Source organism: Chiloscyllium plagiosum, chromosome 11 (genome assembly GCF_004010195.1).
Source record: "Chiloscyllium plagiosum isolate BGI_BamShark_2017 chromosome 11, ASM401019v2, whole genome shotgun sequence".
Taxonomy (NCBI): domain Eukaryota; kingdom Metazoa; phylum Chordata; class Chondrichthyes; order Orectolobiformes; family Hemiscylliidae; genus Chiloscyllium; species Chiloscyllium plagiosum.
Window position 1 is genome coordinate 63,166,259 of NC_057720.1, and position 18,280 is coordinate 63,184,538.

Consider the following 18,280-nt stretch of genomic DNA (forward strand, 5'->3'; position numbering starts at 1 on the left):
CATATGTCCATCCAGATGCCTTTTCAAATTAACATTTGTTTTATTTTCAGTTTTCCATCTACCTTTGGAATTTTACTGTTTACTTTATGACCATCTTAGCAGTAATTCCAAAGTTTTGATTAGATTAAACGTTTTGAAATCTGACTATCATTGAAGTCCTGCAATCTTTTATGTGACAACCTAGAACAATGCTGCAGTATTTCAAATAATCTAGTGGTTATTTGTAGATGCCTCCATTTCTTCACCCTTTATTCTACTTGATGCATGATGCTGCGATCTGTGAAAACTTGCGTTGTGTACTTTAGGTTGCTTCTTGTTATACACTGCAGTAAAAGAATGCATTCCTATGTTTTGTGCATTAGTTTTTTAAAAATTGGTATGATAGAGCTTTTTTAATTAGGAGAGTGCCTGACTTCAACCTTGACTGTAATTAGAAGTTCTGTGCTCCATGAAACAATTGATAGTTTACTGGAAAGTGAGTCCTGATGTAAGATTAAGGTTAATTTTACATCAAAAAAAAATTAAATGACAATTTCTGTGAAGCACTTTTGTCCGAAGTTACTGAATTTATGTCTTGCTAAATCTGACTAACGTCTCTGTTGCTCAGTTTTCATGCAACAATTGTATCAGTTATAGCTGCTAATGTACTGAATTGTCTTCAACTTTTGAGGTTAAAGTATTTGTGTAATGTTTTTCAGTTTCAGCCACCACCGTGTCCAAGCGTCAGCGGGAAGATGATGATGAGATGAATGCAGAAAATGTAGGTCATAGTCAGGATGAATCTCTGGAACATCAGTCGAAGAAATTGAGAGTAGTTCGAGTGGTACGTGAAGCATTCTTTTTCTGAACATGCCAGTGATCTTGGTTGGATAGCAGGCTAAAGGGGAGGTGCTCTGAACTGCTGCATATGATCAATGATGTTCCCAGCCTTCAACAACCTGGGCTTTGAACTGCAGATATGAATCATTTGTATAAACTAAGAGAAAACTGTAGATCTAAGTTTGAAGATAAGCCAAGTGGAAAACTGATAAGCAAATTTTATGCAGGGAAATCATCCATACTGGATGAGAGACAGGTTTTAGGAAAGGTGAGAAACTGAAGGATATTTAGATGACATCGTACACAATTCCAGTGCTTAAAAATCCAAGGTTTAGATACAAAAAGCAATCAGTCAGAAGGGATTGCTTCTCTGATTGGGATTTTGCAAGAATGAGAGATTGTTTTGAAGTAAGATTATGAAGGTACTTGCAAAGGTACATGTCAGGAAGAGGTTTATTCTTTTGAGGGAGACTAGAACTACAGAAGATGATGGATAAGAGGTCCCTGTCTTTGAAAACTGAAATGGGAATTATTTTATTTTCTGGAATTCTCCACCCAAGAAATGAATGAAACTTGAAATCTATTCAAAGCAGCATTACATTTTTGGTAAACTGGGGAGTCAGAAGGATGGAGTTAGTGGAGACCTAGACCAGATCATCTTCATTGAATGGGAGATGAAGTTTGAAGGGCTGAGTAACTGAGTCCTATGCTCCTAACTTGCATTTTCCTTCACCTCGGGAGATGGAAAAGTGACAATCTGGTACTCCAATTATACCAGACTTCAGAGCCAAACAAATCTTCAGGAAATATTTATTGTCCTTGAATTAGGTACAACACAGATTCACCTCAATAGCTCAGGGCTTAAAGGAATAAAGTGCAAAAAATTGCAAAAACTTGTGGCCACATTGAGGTGTTTAAAAGGAAGATAGCATGTAAATTTTTATTATACTTCCTGTTTGTGGGACAGAGGGGCAAGAGCAAGGTTGTTTGGAATTTCAGTCATCGCACTTGTATTCTTCCAGATTTTCATTTCTCTCCATCTCTCTCAAAAGGGAATTGATGTTGAGTCGATTTAAAATTTCCAAGGCACAATATTTTTTAGTTACCTGAGAATTTCAAGGGACTTGGAGAAGAGGTGGGTAAATAGATTTGAGGTGCTAATTGGCAGTGATCTGGTTTAATTATATGCTGGAATATGTTCAGGTGGGCTATCTTTGTTCTGAAATTGAAATCTTGCACTTTAATAGACAGCTTGTAGCTGTGAGAAGTTCCCAAGTTCCCTCCATAATCAACGGTGAATAAATGTCTACAATTGAAACTAGTTTGGATATGTTAAGTGTTCTTTACCTCCCGAGCCAGGAGGCCTGAGTTCCACAAGTGTGTAATCCTATCTCTGAACAGGTTGCTTTGAAAATACCTGATCAAATTCATGTTGACATGTATATAACGGCTCAAAGTTTGGATGGAAAATAGCACCCCAGTGCTTATGGCTACTGTAAACAGTATTTCAATAGTAACCCTTTTTAATGATCAATTGTATAATTTCTTACTTCCTTAATTTGTTGTTTTATTTTGTTCTCTGGATCAGGTTGACTATTTAAGGCATGTTGTCCCACACTTAGGCTATTCAGTTCATCTAAAACAAAATCTCCCTCTAGCATTTTATCAGTTTGCAGTTCAGCTAGATTTCAAATATTTCCTCTGTGTTATATAAACAGGATAATTATGTGTGCCCATTTTTTCCCTGCATTCTCATCTTGGCTGCATTTTGTACAGCTTTGGATAAGTGGAGGACAAAGGAGAAACTTCTGAATCAGTTCAGTATGATTGTTTGCACGATATGTATTCAGTCACAAGAGTCATGTCATGCTTGCATGGAAACCTGTACTCTACGTTTTTTCAAATTTAATACTGCAAATAAGAAAAATGTAAAAGACAGAAGTGAGATGAATTCTAAATCCTCCTGATAACTGTCTGGCAATACCATACCAGACGGATGACAGTTATCACAGAAGGCTAGTTGCCACCTTCACAGGATAGTGAGCCACAGAATAAATTGATGCCTTTGCCATTGTTGCCTATGCTCCAAGACCATCTGTTTCCTGAAGTTCCTGCTCCAGACTTGTTCAGTGGGAATATTTTCTGCATTACATTGCACTTGGTAGAACTAATTTTCATTCAGTTTTCACTATTGAAAGCAGTAGACTAACATGCGACTTGTAACTTTAGGAAGAACATTTGCAGGAGGTGGAAGAAAGTGCTGAAACAGACACAGTCATGCAGGTGCAACCAGAGAACCTAGATTCACAAGACTCTATCTCTCAGGTGAGTTGATTATTAATGGTTGGCATTATGATATTTAACTTGTGTGTATACATATACCTTATCCCTACATCCACTTACTACTACCTTGAAGTCAAAGAAGATGAATGTAGAATTGCCCTGGGGCTGAAATGGGGTACTACAGAAAGAGAGCAAGGCCTAAACAAAATACCATGTGTCAGAGCAAATGGGGTGGTGTTTGGGGTGTCTAATGCTCCATATGAGTAGCCAGTCAGCCCCTTGAACCTGCTCCACCACTCAGTAAGGGTGTGGCTCATCTGATGACTTGATGTTCTTGCCTTCCCCTGATGATGACCTTTCACTCCCTTGCTCGATAAAAATCTATGTTTCTGCCCAGAAGGTTTCTGCTGCCACCATCTTTTGGCTAAGCATTCCAAAGATTGTCAGCTCTCTTTTTTAAAAAAAACAGAAATCCCCTTATCTCGGTCTTAAATGAATCTCTTGCTTCGAAACAGTGACCCCTATTTCTTGATTCTCCCACCTATCCTTTCCAAGTCGATCCTGTTAGACCTTTTGTTTTTGTAATTCAGATGGGGCATGTTGGAGGATGGTGGGAAATAGAAGTGAGTTGACAAAATTGGAGACTGGGATTGACATGTTAAATTGAGAGGCCACACTGTCATCTTAGCATGCAAGTACTTAACAAAAGAAAAATGCTACAGCTCCTGAAAATCTGAAAGAACTAAAAGGGCTGGAAAAGTTCAGGATGGGCAGACTTTGGAGAGTAACATTCAATTTTAAGGTCACGTTTTCAAATGCTTGTGTTTATATAAGGCAGGTATTGGATCTGTTATTTCACTGAAAAATTCAAGCGCAATTCACAAGGCAAATTAGAAATTTATGCTGGTGGTTGTTGGCAATATTTGTTGACAAAGTCCATGTTGAAATATAGTGTGCAGCACTGGCAGTGACCAGAAGGCTGTCGGTGCATAAATGGCAGACAACAACCATTACTGTCATATGGCAGACTAACCCAATAACTAACCAGCCTTTTAAAAAATGCGGGTGAGGAAAAAGTATAGGAGTTGGCAGGTCATGTTGCCGCTGTCAAGGCATTGGTTAGGCCAGTTTTGGAATATTGTATGCAATTCTGGTCTCTCTCCTATCTATTGTGAAACTTGAAAGGGTTCAGAAAAGATTTACAGCAATGTTGCCAGGGTTGAGCTATAAAGAGAGGCTGAATAGGCTGGGGCTGTTTTCCTTGGAGCATTGGAGATTGAGGAATGACCTCATGGAGGTTTATAAATTCATGAGGGGCATGGAGAGGGTAAATACACAAGGTCTTTTCCCAGGTGTGTATATTGGAAGGAGGGTAGAGGAATCCAGAACTAGAGGACGTAGATTTAGCGTGAGAGGAGAAAGGTTTAAAAGGTACCTTAGGGGCAACTTTTTCATGCAGAGGGTGGCGCATGTATGGAATGAGCTGCCAGAGGAAGTGGTGGAGGCAGGTACAATTACAACATTTAAAAGACATGTGGATGAGTATATGAATAGGAAGTGCTTAGAGGGATTTGGGCCAAGTGCTGGCAAATGGGACTAGATTAGGTTGGGATATCTGGTTGGCACAGATGAGTTGGACCAAAGAGTCTTGTTTCCATTCTGTACCTTTCTATTGCTCTGTTGCAGCAGCAGTTAGGTAGCAAGAGCTTGTATGTGATGGGAGCCCAGTATTTCAGGACTGAGGGCCTGGATGAACGTGACGGAGCAGCAGTGGACAGTACTTGACTTCAGGAGGACTGCTATTTTTGTGAAAAGTTTTTCATATTGTACCATCCTCTGGTGACTTGTAAGTACTGCCAATATGTTTGACAAAGTTGTAGGTCACTGCTTCAGGTGGCAATAATGTTAGGTATGCAAGACCATATCATTAGAATCTTTAGATCATTTTTTGATAGGAAGTATCTAACCAAATTAAAAGTAGTTTTCTCATCTAAAAAGGGATTGAATAAGATGGTGTGGAAGGGATTTATGTGGGAAATTAGGTTCAAGTTACTTAGTGCCTTCCTTACCTGGTACTTTTCTTGCCCGTCACATGAAGCTGTTCTTGGTAACTGCTCAAAATTTAATTTTTCACAGATATGAACACTCAAGTTTTATTATCCTGACTTCAATCAGGATTTAGCGAACGTTTACATGATATTCGATTTATATGCTCCCTTGATAGCTGTCTCTAAAAAGCATCTTTTTAAAACAATCCAACTTAGTCACTAGTGCTGTTGACAAGTTTCACAATTGCTGTTTCTTATCTAGTGTTCTGAAAAATAGTGGACTTCTTATATAGAACTATTGAAAAAACTTCATGAACGGAACTTTACATATCTGAATACAGTCCACCGTATCGTCGTAAATATTTAAGAAAGGGATGTAGTGCACACAGGCAATAATATAAAACTACAAGCCTTTTACTGAGCTAAGTTCCTTGCAACTTAACTGTTAAATACATTATAGCTTGAAGTGATATTTCTGTTGTTTGGATCTGCAGTGGGAATGTACCACTGAAAGAATGGAAGAAGCATTGCCACCTCTTGCACTTTAGATACCTTGTCATTTCTTTACCTATTTAACATCCTTTTGACTCCCACCAATACATGACACAGCCATTTGAAGCTGCATTCCTTCCTAATTTGGGACGAGACAGGGAGAGTTAGAGTCATAGAGTTATGCAGCACGGAAACAGACCGTTCGGTCCAATTTGTCTGCATCGTCCAGACATCCCAATCTGACCTAGTTCTATTTGCCAACATTTGATCCATATCCCTCTAAACCCTTCCTATTCATATACCCATAATTGTACTAGCCTCCACCACTTCCTCTGGCAGCTCACTTCTTGCACATACGACCCTATGCATGAAAACGTTGCCCCTTAGATCCCTTTTAAATGTTTCCCCTCTCACCTTAAACCTATGCCCTCTAGCTCTGGACTCCCCCACCCCCACCCCAAGGAAAAGACTTGGTCGATTTATCCTATCCATGCCCCCCATGATTTTATAAACCTCTAAGGTCACCCATCAACCTGCAAGCTATAGGGAAATATAGCCCCAGCCTATTTAGCCTCCACCTTGAGCTCAAATCCTCCAACCCTGGCAACATCCTTGTGAAACTTTTCGGAATTTTTTCAAGTTTTACAATATCCTTCTATGAGCAGGGAGACCAGAATTGCCCACAGCATTCTGCTGTGGCCAAACCAATGTTGTGTACAGCCACAACTTGATGTCCCAATTCATATACTCAATGCTCTGATCAAGAAAGGCAAGCATACCAGATACTGCCTTGACTATCCTATCTCCTGCGACTCCACTTTCAAGGAACAATGAACCTGTACTCCAAGCTAATTGTGACATGACTTGTCATTTTCTCTTGTTAAGACAAAAAGGTATGGCATGGCTCGTTAACCATGAAGTCTTAGGACTGTAAGTCCTGAAGAGTCCTATGACTGAGGAGACACCAGCTTAATTTAGCTTCATTGACTGACTAATTCTTTGGAAAGCAACACATTGAGAAACAAGACATGACTTCCTGCTGGCAAGAATGAGCAGTAAGAAAGGGAAAATATCTGATTGTGAAATGAGCTTTGAGAGGCAGATCTTGACTTAGCTGAATTATAGTTGGATGAGGTTCAGTAGTGTCAATTTATGAATTTTTTTCTGGAAGAGTTAAGGAAAATATTACACTCTTGAACCACTTTAATGTCTAGTTATTTGTGTGTTCTGAACATAGAAATTCTACATTGTCCTAATCTCTCTTGTAGCAAAGAGATGGCAATGTAACTATAATGAAGCGGCTTTGCAATTAGATAGAGCTTTGGTCAGCTCATATCTCAAATTGTTGTATGTGTTTGTGCCTTTCCTATGAAAGGGCATGGAGGCAATTCAGTCAAGTTTCAATAAGTCTTAAAACCCCTTTACCAGGCCTTTGTAGTGAGGGGCTGAGTAAACTGAGCCTACACTCTGGTGTTTGGAGAAAAAGAGACATGATCCCATTGTAAAAACTTTGAACGTGATTAACAGGTTAGACATTGAGGTCAAATTAAGCAGGAAAGTGGTTTTGAGGCAGAACATCAGCCTTGCGCATTTTAACTTAATGAGCAGACTGGGGGGACCACGTAAACTACACTTTTATTTCTAGTTACATCATTTTCATGAAATATTTTGCCTATAAGGTATGCATGCAAACAATCCTATCAGCGAATTGGGTGACATTTGTTACATTCCCTCACCTTTTTCTTTTATATTGAAATTTTTCGCCAGTGGTTTTGTGAGACACAATCTGCTTACATGGATCACTAGTTCCACTGTGTCTGAGAAACATTCCCTCTAACTTTTCCTTGCATGCAGCCTGTTGCTTGCTTGGTATATCCCAGATGATTGCATGACAATACAACATGTAGTGAACACGACATGAGTGTTGACAGTGTAATAGAAATTTATAGCCATTGCTTTATTTCATTGAACAATATTTGTCAGAATGATTGCAAATACAAGCACCTTGCTCCAGCCTTCATTGCCTTACCTTCATATCATTGATGAAGACATTTTGAAGAAAACTATTTATTGTCCATCTGTAATTGTCCCTTGATGGAGTGACCCATCACCTTGAATAGTTACAGTTCATGAGATGAAGGTGGTTCTCCAGTTGACTAAAGGTTTTCCAAGACTTTGATCAGTGGCAATGAAGACATGAAGATATATTTCAAGTCAGGATGATGTATGTTTTGGATCTTTGAATTGTCAATGATGGGTTGACTTTTAGATAGTCATGAAATTAGATATTTGAAGAATTCTCTTGACTGGAGCCACATAATTTACGTGGCTGATTCAGTTCTGCTGGTGGTCAGTTCTGAAGGATATTGTTGGAGGATTCAGTGATAGAAATCACATTCGTTGTCAAATGTAATGGTTGGGTGCTTTTGTAACAGCTGGTCGTTACCTAGCATCTGTGTGGCACAGATTTTTTTTTGCCAATTATCAGCAGAAGTCTGAACGTTGTTTAGCATTTGCAACATGTAGGTATGGACCACTTCAGTGTACAGAGTTGTGACTCAAACCAAAGGCTCTGCAGTCCTTCTCACTTCTTAAAAATGGGAGGTTTTTGAAGCGACTAAAGTGATTGGGCATTGAAATCCACCCTAACTCCTATGTAGCAGTGTACTTGGGCTGATATTGTTGACAACTGCAACCAATCTTCTTGCTTGCTAGTAATGACTCCCACCAGATGAATTATGCCCAATTTCTATTGTTTTAAATTTTACGAAGACTCTGTAATCTTCTCAATTAAATGTTGCCTTCTCAGTCAAGACCACTTAAAATATTTTAACAAACTAACAGATGAGTTCACCAGTCAAATTTGAGTAGCACTTTGCATGATGATAAGCAGATTGTAATCTGTGATACTTTGTAGGTGGTCATTGAAGATTACCCCCCTTCTCAACTGATGGAAGACAATGAGGAAACATCTCATTCTTTGGATTTGGTTCCCCAACCACCTGAACACCAACAGAACACCCAATCATCACAAAATTCTCAGACACAAACTGAATATATTATAATAGAGAGTGACGAAGATCCAGAAAATGAAGAGGACCAAGAGCAGGTAAAAATTCAGAACTGTTGGGATCCAAATGGTGCTGAACCCACACTTGTCAACAGTAACTCTGAATGTCACTAAGCAGTTTGTTGCTAAATGGTTGGATGTTTTTGTGAGAAACATAAGAATTGGAGATTTGTGTGGAAAAATGTACACAAACAGGCATTCAGTACACGTCAACATTTATGCTCCATTTTTGTCTCTTTCGTTATCTGTCAGCATAATTTTTTTTGTTCACTTCTCCATCATGTTTGTCTTCCTTACCATCACAGCATTAATGATTTTACATTCATTATTACTTCTGTAGCAAACTCCATGCTGTCACCGATCATCATAAAAAATGTTTATTCTGTATTTAATTTGCTGATTTATCTGGACTTATCTTCACTTCATGTGTTCTGCCAAAAGGTTTCAAACCCTGTTAGGTCAACTGTCTACCTTCTATACCTTTCCTGATAGAAATGACCTCTTGTGATGTCGTCCTTTGTTTTTGCTGTATTTTCTAATGGGTCTTTGGATTTTGTTTGTAATGTGGAAATCAAGCTTGGAGCCTTTAGAATTTTTATTAAATTATTAATTTAAATGGAGCAGGTGAGGGAAGCAAACAAGATAGCAATAAAGGGAAATGATTGTGATGTGGCAGGAAGAGATGGTGAGGAAATCTTGACGTCATCCAATAACATGAGAAATAACAAATTGGTAAAAAGACAGGATTAAAGGCTGTGTATCTGAATTCACATAGCATTCATAACAACAGATAAATTGAGAGTACAGATATATATTTATTTCTATGATCTTGTGGCTAATGCAAAGCAAGAGTTGCAACATAGAGTCATAGAAATGTACAGCACGGAAACAGGCCGTCCACGCTGACCAGATATCCCAACCCAATCTAGTCCCACCTGCCAGCACTCAGCCCATATTTCTCCAACCCTTCCTATTCATATACCCATCCAAATGCCATTTAAATCTTGCAGTTGGACCAGCCTCCACCACTTCATCTGGAAGCTCATTCCATACATGTACCACCCTCTGTGTGGAAAGGTTGCCCCACAGGTCTCTTTTATATCTTTCCCCTTTCACCCTAAACCTATGCCCTCTACTTCTGGACTCCCCCCACCCCAGGGAAAAAACTTTGTCTATTTATCTTATCCATGCTCCTCATAATTTTGTAAACCTCCCTCAGCCTCCGAGACTCCAGGATAAACAGACATAGTCTGTTCAGATGTTCCCTATAGCTCAAATCAGCCAACTATGGCAAACTCCTTGTAAATCTTTTCTGAATCCTTTCAAGTTTCACAACATCTTTCCAATAGGAAGGAGAACAGAATTGCACACAATGTTCCAACAGTCGTGTAACCAATGTGCTGTACAGCCGCAACCTGACCTCCCAACTCCTGTACTCAATATTCTGACCAATAAAGGAAAGCATACCAAACGCCTTCTTCACTATCCTATCTACCTGTGACTTCATTTTCAGGGAGTTATGAACGTGCACTCCAAGGTCTCTTTGTTCAGCACAATCCCTAAGACCTTACCATTAAGTGTATAAGTCCTGCTCTGATTTGCTTTCCCAAAATGCAGCACCTCACAGTTACCTGAATTAAACTCCATCTGCCACTTCTCAGCCCATTGGCCCATCGGGCCAAGATGCTGTTGTAATCTGAAGTAACCCTCTTCGCTGTCCACTACACCTCCAATTTTGGTGTCATCTGCAAACTTACTAACTGTACCTCTCATGCTCGCATCCAAATCATTTATATACATGACAAAAGGTGGAGGGCCCAGCACCGATCCTTGTGGCACTCCATTGGTCACAGGCGTCCAGTCTGAAAAACAACCCTCCACCACCACCCTCTGTCTTCTACCTTTGAGCCAGTTTTGTATCCAAATGGCTAGTTCTCCCTGTGTATTCCATGAGATCGAACCTTGCTAATCAGTTTCCCATGGGGAACCTTGTCGAACGCCTTACTGAAGTCCATATAGATCACATCTACCGCTCTGTCCTCATCAATCCTCTTTGTTACTTCTTAAAAACTCAAATGGAGTTTGAGAGAGATGATTTCCCATGCACAAAGCCATGTTGACTATCCCGAATCAGTCCTTGACTTTCCAAATACATGTACATCCTGTCCCTCAGGATTACCTCCAATGACATCAGGCTCACTGGTCTACAGTTCCCTGGCTTGTCTTTACTACCCTTCTTAAACTCTGGCACCTCACCTGTGACTATCGATGATACAAATATCTCAGTAAGAGGCCCAACAATCACTTCCCTCCTTCCCACAGAGTTCTAGAGTGCACCTGATCAGGCCCTGGGCATTTATCCACCGTTATGCGTTTCAAGAGATCTCCTCTGTAATATGAACACTTTTCAAGATGTCACCATCTATTTCCCTACATTCTATATCTTCCATGTCCTTTTCCACAGTAAATACTGATGCAAAATATTGGTTTAGTATCTCCCCCATTTTCTGTGGCCGCCTTGCTGATCTTTGAGGGGCCCTATTCTCTCCCCAGTTACCCTTTTGTCCTTAATGTATTTGTCAAAACCCTTTGGATTCTCCTTAATTCTTTTTGCCAATGCTATCTCATGTCCCCTTTTTGCCCTCCGTATTTCCCTTTTAAGAATACTCCTACAGCCTTTATACTCTTCTAAGGATTCACTCAATCTCTCCTGTCTATACCTGACGTATGCTTCCTTTTTTTCTTAATGAAATCCTTAATTTCTTTAGTCATCCAGCATTCCCTATACCTACCAGCCTTCCCTTTCACCCTAACAAATATACTTTCTCTGGATTGTCGTTACCTCATTGCTGAAGGCTTCCCATTTTCCAGCTGTCCCTTTGCCTGTGAACATCTGCCCCCATTCAGCTTTTGAAAGTTCTTGCCTAATACCATCACAATTGGCTTCCTCCAATTTAGAACTTCAACTTTTAGATCTGATCTATCCTTTTCCATCAGTATTTTAAATTTAAGAGAATTATGGTCGCTGGCCCCAAAGTGCTCCCCCACTGATACCTCAGTCACCTGCCCTGCCTTATTTCCCAATAGTAGGTCAAGTCCTGCACCTTCTCTAGTCGACACATCCACATACTGAATCAGAAAATCTTACTGTGCACACTTCAACAAATTCCTCAAAGTATATTCCTGTCAGGGTGAAAGGGAAGGCTGGTAGGTATAGGGAATGTTGGTTGACTAAAGAAATTGAGGGTTTGGTTAAGAAAAAGAAGGAAGCATATGTCAGGTATAGACAGAACAGATCGAGTGAATTCTTAGAAGAGTATAAAGGAAGTAGGAGTATACTTAAGGGAAATCAGGAGGGCAAAAAGGGGACATGAGAAAGCGTTGGCAAATAGAATTAAGGAGAACCCAAAGGGTTTTTACAAATACATTAAGGACAAAAAGATAACTAGGGAGAGAATAGGGCCCCTCAAAGATCAGCAAGGCAGCCTTTGTGTGGAGCTGCAGAAAATGGGGTAGATTCTAAATGATTATTTTGCATCAGTATTTACTGTGGAAAAGGATATGGAAGATATAGACTATAGGGAAATAGATGGTGACATCTTGCAAAATGTCCAGATTACAGAGGAGGAAGTGCTGGTTGTCATGAAATGGTTAAAGGTGGATAAATGCCCAGGGCCTGATCAGGTGTACCCGAGAACTCTGTGGAAATCGAGAGAAGTGATTGTTGAGCCTCTTGCTGAGATATTTGTATCATCGATAGTCACCGGTGAGGTGCCAGAAGACTGGAGGTTGGCAAACGTGGTGCCACTATTTAAGAAGGGCAGTAAAGACAAGCTAGGGAACTATAGACCGGTGAGCCTGACTTCAGTGGTGGGCAAGTTGTTGGAGGGAATCCTGAGGGACAGGATGTACATGTATTTGGAAAGGCAAGGACTGATTCGGGATAGTTAACATGGCTTTGTGCATGGAAAATCATGTCTCACAAACTTGATTGAGTTTTTTTGAAGAAGTAACAAAGAAGATTGAGGGCAGAGCGGTAGATGTGATCTATATGGACTTCAGTAAGGCATTCAAGAAGGTTCCTTATGGGAGACTGATTAGCAAGATTAGATCTCATTGAATAAAGGGAGAACTAGCCATTTGGATACAGAACTGGCTCAAAGGTAGAAGACAGAGGGTGGTGGTGGAGGGTTGTTTTTCAGATGGAAGGCCTTTGACCAGTGGAGTGCCACAAGGATCGGTGCTGAGTCCTCTCCTTTTTGTCATTTATATAAATGATTTGGATGCGAGCATGAGAGGTACAGTTAGTAAGTTTGTAGATGACACCAAAATTGGAGGTGTAGTGGACAATGAAGAGGGTTATCTCAGATTACAACAGGCTCTGGACCAGATGGGTCAATGGGCTGAGAAGTGGCAGATGGAGTTTAATTCTGATAAATGTGAGGTGCTGCATTTTGGGAAAGCAAATCAGAGCAGGACTTAACACTTAATGGTAAGGTCCTAGGGAGTGTTGCTGAACAAAGAGACCTTGGGAGTGCAGGTTCATAGCTGCTTGAAGGTGGAGTCGCAGGTAGATAGGATAGTGAAGGTGGCGTTTGGTATGCTTTCCTTTATTGGTCAGAGTATTGAGTACAGGAGTTGGGAGGTCATGTTGCGGCTGAACAGGATATTGGTCAGGCCACTGTTGGAATATTGTGTGCAATTCTGGTCTACTTCCTATCGGAAAGATGTTGTGAAACTTGAATAGGTTCAGAAAAGATTAACAAGGATGTTGCCAGGGTTGGAGGATTTGAGCTGTAGGGAGAGGCTGAACAGGCTGGGGCTGTTTTCCCTGGAGCGTTGGAGGCTGAGGGGTGACCTTATAGAGGTTTACAATATTATGAGGGACATGGATAGGATAAATAGACAAGGTCTTTTCCCTGGGATCGTGGAGTCCAGAAGTAGAGAGCATAGGTTTAGGGTGAAAGGGGAAAGACCTAAGGGGCAACTTTTTCACGCAGAGGGTGGTACGTGTATGGAATGAGCTGCTAGAGGAAGTGGTGGAGGCTGGTACAATTGCAACATTCAAGAGGCATTTGGATGGGTAAATGAATAAGAAGGGTTTGGAAGTATATGGGCCGGGTGCTGGCAGGTGGGTCTAGATTGGGTTGGGATATCTGGTCAGCATGGACGGGTTGGACCGAAGGGTCTGTTTCCATGCTGTACATCTCTATGACCCGATGAGAAGCAGGAGCAGGTAATTTAACACTCGTGTCAGCTCCACTATTCAATACAGTTTTGGCTGATCTTATCATGATCTTGACTCCACTTTCCTGCCTGTTCCCGATATCCCTTTGACCCATTATAAATTAAAAATCTTGACCATTTCCTGTGTACTCAATGTCTCGCCACATTCTAGGGTAGTGAATTCCATTGATTCACACCCTTTGAGAGAATTAATTTCTTCTCATCTCCGTTTTAAATCTGCTATCCCATCCTAAAACTGACCACTTATTCGAGATGATAAAGAAAACAAGACAATGAATCGAGATTGCCCCAAATGAGGAAACATCCTTTCTGCATCTACTTTGTCAATTTCTTTTAGCACCTTAGCACCTTATTCTTCTAAATTCCAAGAAGTATAGACCGAGACTGCTCAATCTCCCTTCATAAGGTAAACCCCTCATCCCTAGAATTTATTTCAAGAGCAGAAGCATTTTAATCTAATCAAGTTGGTAAAGGTAGTCCGGATGAATTCATGGAGTGTTTTGGGGATTGTTTCTTAGTGGCTTGTTTAAGAGCCAACCAAAGAACCAGCTGTGATTGATCTCGTCATGTGCAAGGAGACAGGATTAATTAATGACCTTTTAACAAAGGCACCCCTAGATCACAATGACCATAATATAATTGAATTTTGCATTCAGTTTGAGGGAAAAAGAAATAGATCCAAGAGTAGTATTTTGAACTTGGATAAAACCATGTGGAAATGAAGACACAGCTGGCTAAAATGAACTGGAAAATTAGGTTAGGTCACTGGAGGTACAATAGCAGATGTTTGGGATATCTCAGAATACTTCAGTGATGCCTTCCAGTGAGTAAGAAAACATAAGAACAGGATGCAGCACCCATGGTTAACAAAGGAAATTCAATGAAGAATGAAATTTGAAACAACAGGTATATAATTTGTTAATGGTGAAGGGTCAATCAGAAGATTGGATAGCATCAAGAACAGCAAAGTGACTGAAAGATTAATAAGGACAGGAAAAAAATAGAGAAAGTTGTTTTGAAATGTAGTAATATTAAATGTCTGCATGTATTTAAAAAAAAAACACTAGTAAATAAAATCTGTGGATGCGTGGAACAGAATTTTTGCAACTGCCATTGCTCTGGAAGATTCAAATGGCATCCTAGAAATAGTTGGGAATCAGCAGCTGAAACGGAAGGAAGAACTTCTTTCAATTATTTTGCAAAACCGAAAGGTAACAAGGCCTCCAGTCCTGCAGGATTTCATCCTCGAGTCTTAAAAGAAATCGACGAGAGTATCAGTGTATTTTTAATTCTCAAATTCCCTAGATTCTGGGAAGAGCCTATCAAGTTAGAAAATCGGATTATGTAACTCTTGTATTTGAAAAAGAAGGACACCAGAGCAGCAAATTCATATTTAAAGATTTAAAATGGTGTTAAAGAATTGTTGGGTATTGGGACGAAAACATTCAGCCTAAGACTCGCTCGTATTCATCCAAATTAAAGAAAATAACTTGCGCTACGCAAGCCTTGAGTTATCGACTGTTTTATTTGGGAGCTCACGCGGAGAGACAAGTCGACCTAATGGTCACAAGTCACTCCCAATATACAGAGTTGTGTAGTTATATAGGTTACAATCATTTAACAATTAACAAACTGGTAATTGTACTATAATAAGTAAGTGGGCAATCACCCCTATCACTAGCCCCAGTCACTTTGCTTATTAAGTACTAACCAGCAGTGTCTAGACAGCTATGTTAGTAGAACAATATATTCTTGTAAAAGAAGAACATTCCCATGCTGGGAAAGAGTTTACTATCAGGTGCTAGCACACCTATAAGGTCAGACACGTCACTGAGCCTGGGAACGTACAAGCAGACACTAATATGAAAATTAAAATGGATTCCAGGCTTCAATATGTGACAAAATGGCTGCTTGGGTTACAACAAATCTCCCACGAGAATCAATCAAACATTAATCACAGTCTATCACATCACATGCTGACATTCGATTAATAGGAATGTTGGTCTGTCTAGCATCAAGCTTGGACAGCAATATACTTCCCCAGTGATGTCATCAGTTAATCTCTTAAAGTTATGCTGATATACTGATTATGAGACAACATAGCTGAGTCAACATGGTTTTTCGGAAGAGAAATCTTGTTTGAGTTCTCCCAGCAATGTAGAAAAAAGGGACTCTTTGTGCTGCATTTAGATTTCCAGCAGGGGATTTAACAATGCCTGTGCGCAATCTCAAAGTGCCAGTGGTAATGTACTATAATGGATAAACTGTTGTTCAGTTAATAGGAAGCAAGAGGCTTCAGTCGATGACTATTGAGTGATAAGATGTGACGAGCGCAGTGCCATATTGTTTAATGCTGGGGTCTTAACCTTTTATAACTTATTTCAATGACTTGGACGATAGGACAACCAATATGATTGCTATGTTTACTGATGACACAAAGATAGGTCGGTAAGTAAGATAAGATTCATGCATCGGGACACAGAACTCCCTCTACTTCAAGGCTCTACAATCTTTGTGCATTTAAATAATACGGTGTTTTTGTTTTTTCCTGCCAGAGTGAACATTGTCTTGCATTACACTTCACCTGCCAATTTTTAGCCCACTCATGTTCCTTTGTGGGCATAAGCTGGAGGCTAAACTACAGACACTGTGACACATCAGTGAAGAGGTTAATTAATTATTAATGGACCCTTTATTCTCGGAGTGGTCACAACATTTAGGGAAAGGTTATATAATTTGGTCACTGGTCAAGCAAGGGAGAATCAGTGCGCAAGTGAGGCAGGTAAGAGAGGACAGGAGTGTCAGTATCTTGTCTTTTGGAGTGTCTTTCAACATGGGAGATGTTGGCATAATGGTAATATCACTCAACAAACAATCCAGAGGCTCAAGTAAATGTTCTGGGGTGGAAATGCCACCATGCCTGATGGTGAAATTGGAATGGAATAAAATCTGGAATTAAAACTGATCTAATTGTTAATTATTGTAAAAACATATTGGGTTCAGTAGCATCTTTTAGAGAAGGAAACGTGCAGATCTGGTTTGACCTATATTTGACCCCTCACCCACAGCAATATGGTTAACTCTTGACTGCTGTCTGAAGTGCCCCACCAAACCACTTAGTTTAAGGGACAGGCAACAAATGCTGGCCTTACTCACAATGGCGTTTGTCCCAAGCAAGTGTTCTTTTTAAAATAAAAATTTGGATGAGTATGGGGACTGCAGTATGGATAAACTTACTGCAAATGTCACCGATGTACCGAAAGCTATTCAAATGCAGAGAGCATATCAGAATGTAATGGAAGTTAGGAAAAATGTAGTGAGGGGGATTGACATTATTCTTTGCAGCAAAGGGTGAGGGTTCAAAAGACTGTTAGCTGCGTCATGCGAAAGTTTGGAACATTTGCTCAAGGTTAAAAGGGAGCTTCAGGTGGGAGGGGTGGAATTTGTTTGTAGTCTATGTAGGTAGTAATGACTTTGGCAGGGCAAGAAATGAAGACCTAGGTGCTATATTAAACAAAACCTCTCAATTAATTATCTCTGGATTATTATCAAGACCATGCTGACATTGACATATAGCAGGTAAGATTAGTGAAATGATAGTGTGTCACATGTGGATTGTGTCTTGTGGATACTGGCACCAGTACTGGTGAAATTGAAGGCTGTCCATTGGTCTGGTCTAGAACGGAACCATGCTGGTGTCAGGGATCCTGAGAGCTACACAACTGAAAGTAGAGAGAGAGTTTTAAACGTAAATAGTAGGTGCAAGAAATCAAAGTTGGAAAGACATGGTAAATCAAAGATTCCAGCCGAGAGGCGAGGGATAAATACTTGTATGAAAATGAAAAACAGAGCAGGTCGATTAAAAAAAAATCTCAGCATAAAATGACCATCAAGGCCACTGGTTACAAAAATAATAGGATAAAATAAAGGCTTTGGACCTGGCATGTACTATGTGAAACAAAGCAGCAAACATGAGTGAAAATAGCACTGAGTATGATCTGATGGTTATTAGAGACATGGCTGCAGAACAATGTAGTTTGGCATCTGCTGTTGACGGTTGCATGACATTTAAGTGGGATAGAAAGCCAGGAAAGGGTGGAGGAATAGCTTATTAATTAATGACATGAGTTCAAAGTTTGTGAGAAGATTTGTAGCTCGGGTGCTCGTTGCTGGTTCTGTTCGCCGAGCTGGAAGTTTTAGTTGCAAACGTTTCATCCCCTGTCTAGGTGACATCCTCAGTGCTTGGGAGCCTCCTGTGAAGCGCTTCTGTGGTGTTTCCTCCGGCATTTATAGTGGCCTGTCCCTGCCGCTTCCGGTTGTC

The 18,280-nt window shown here is 40.2% G+C and overlaps 1 protein-coding gene across 4 annotated transcripts in view; it reads left to right on the forward strand.

Moving 5' to 3' along the window:
• The window catches only part of tprb (translocated promoter region b, nuclear basket protein), a 148,337-nt gene that overhangs the window by 84,893 nt on the left and 45,164 nt on the right, over positions 1–18,280 (forward strand). For all 4 annotated transcript variants that reach the window (XM_043699535.1, XM_043699536.1, XM_043699537.1 and 1 more), the window contains exons 38-40: positions 699–823; positions 3,049–3,144; positions 8,560–8,751. In XM_043699535.1, coding sequence (XP_043555470.1) covers positions 699–823; positions 3,049–3,144; positions 8,560–8,751 — 413 coding nt within the window. The remainder of the gene's footprint in view (positions 1–698; positions 824–3,048; positions 3,145–8,559; positions 8,752–18,280) is intronic.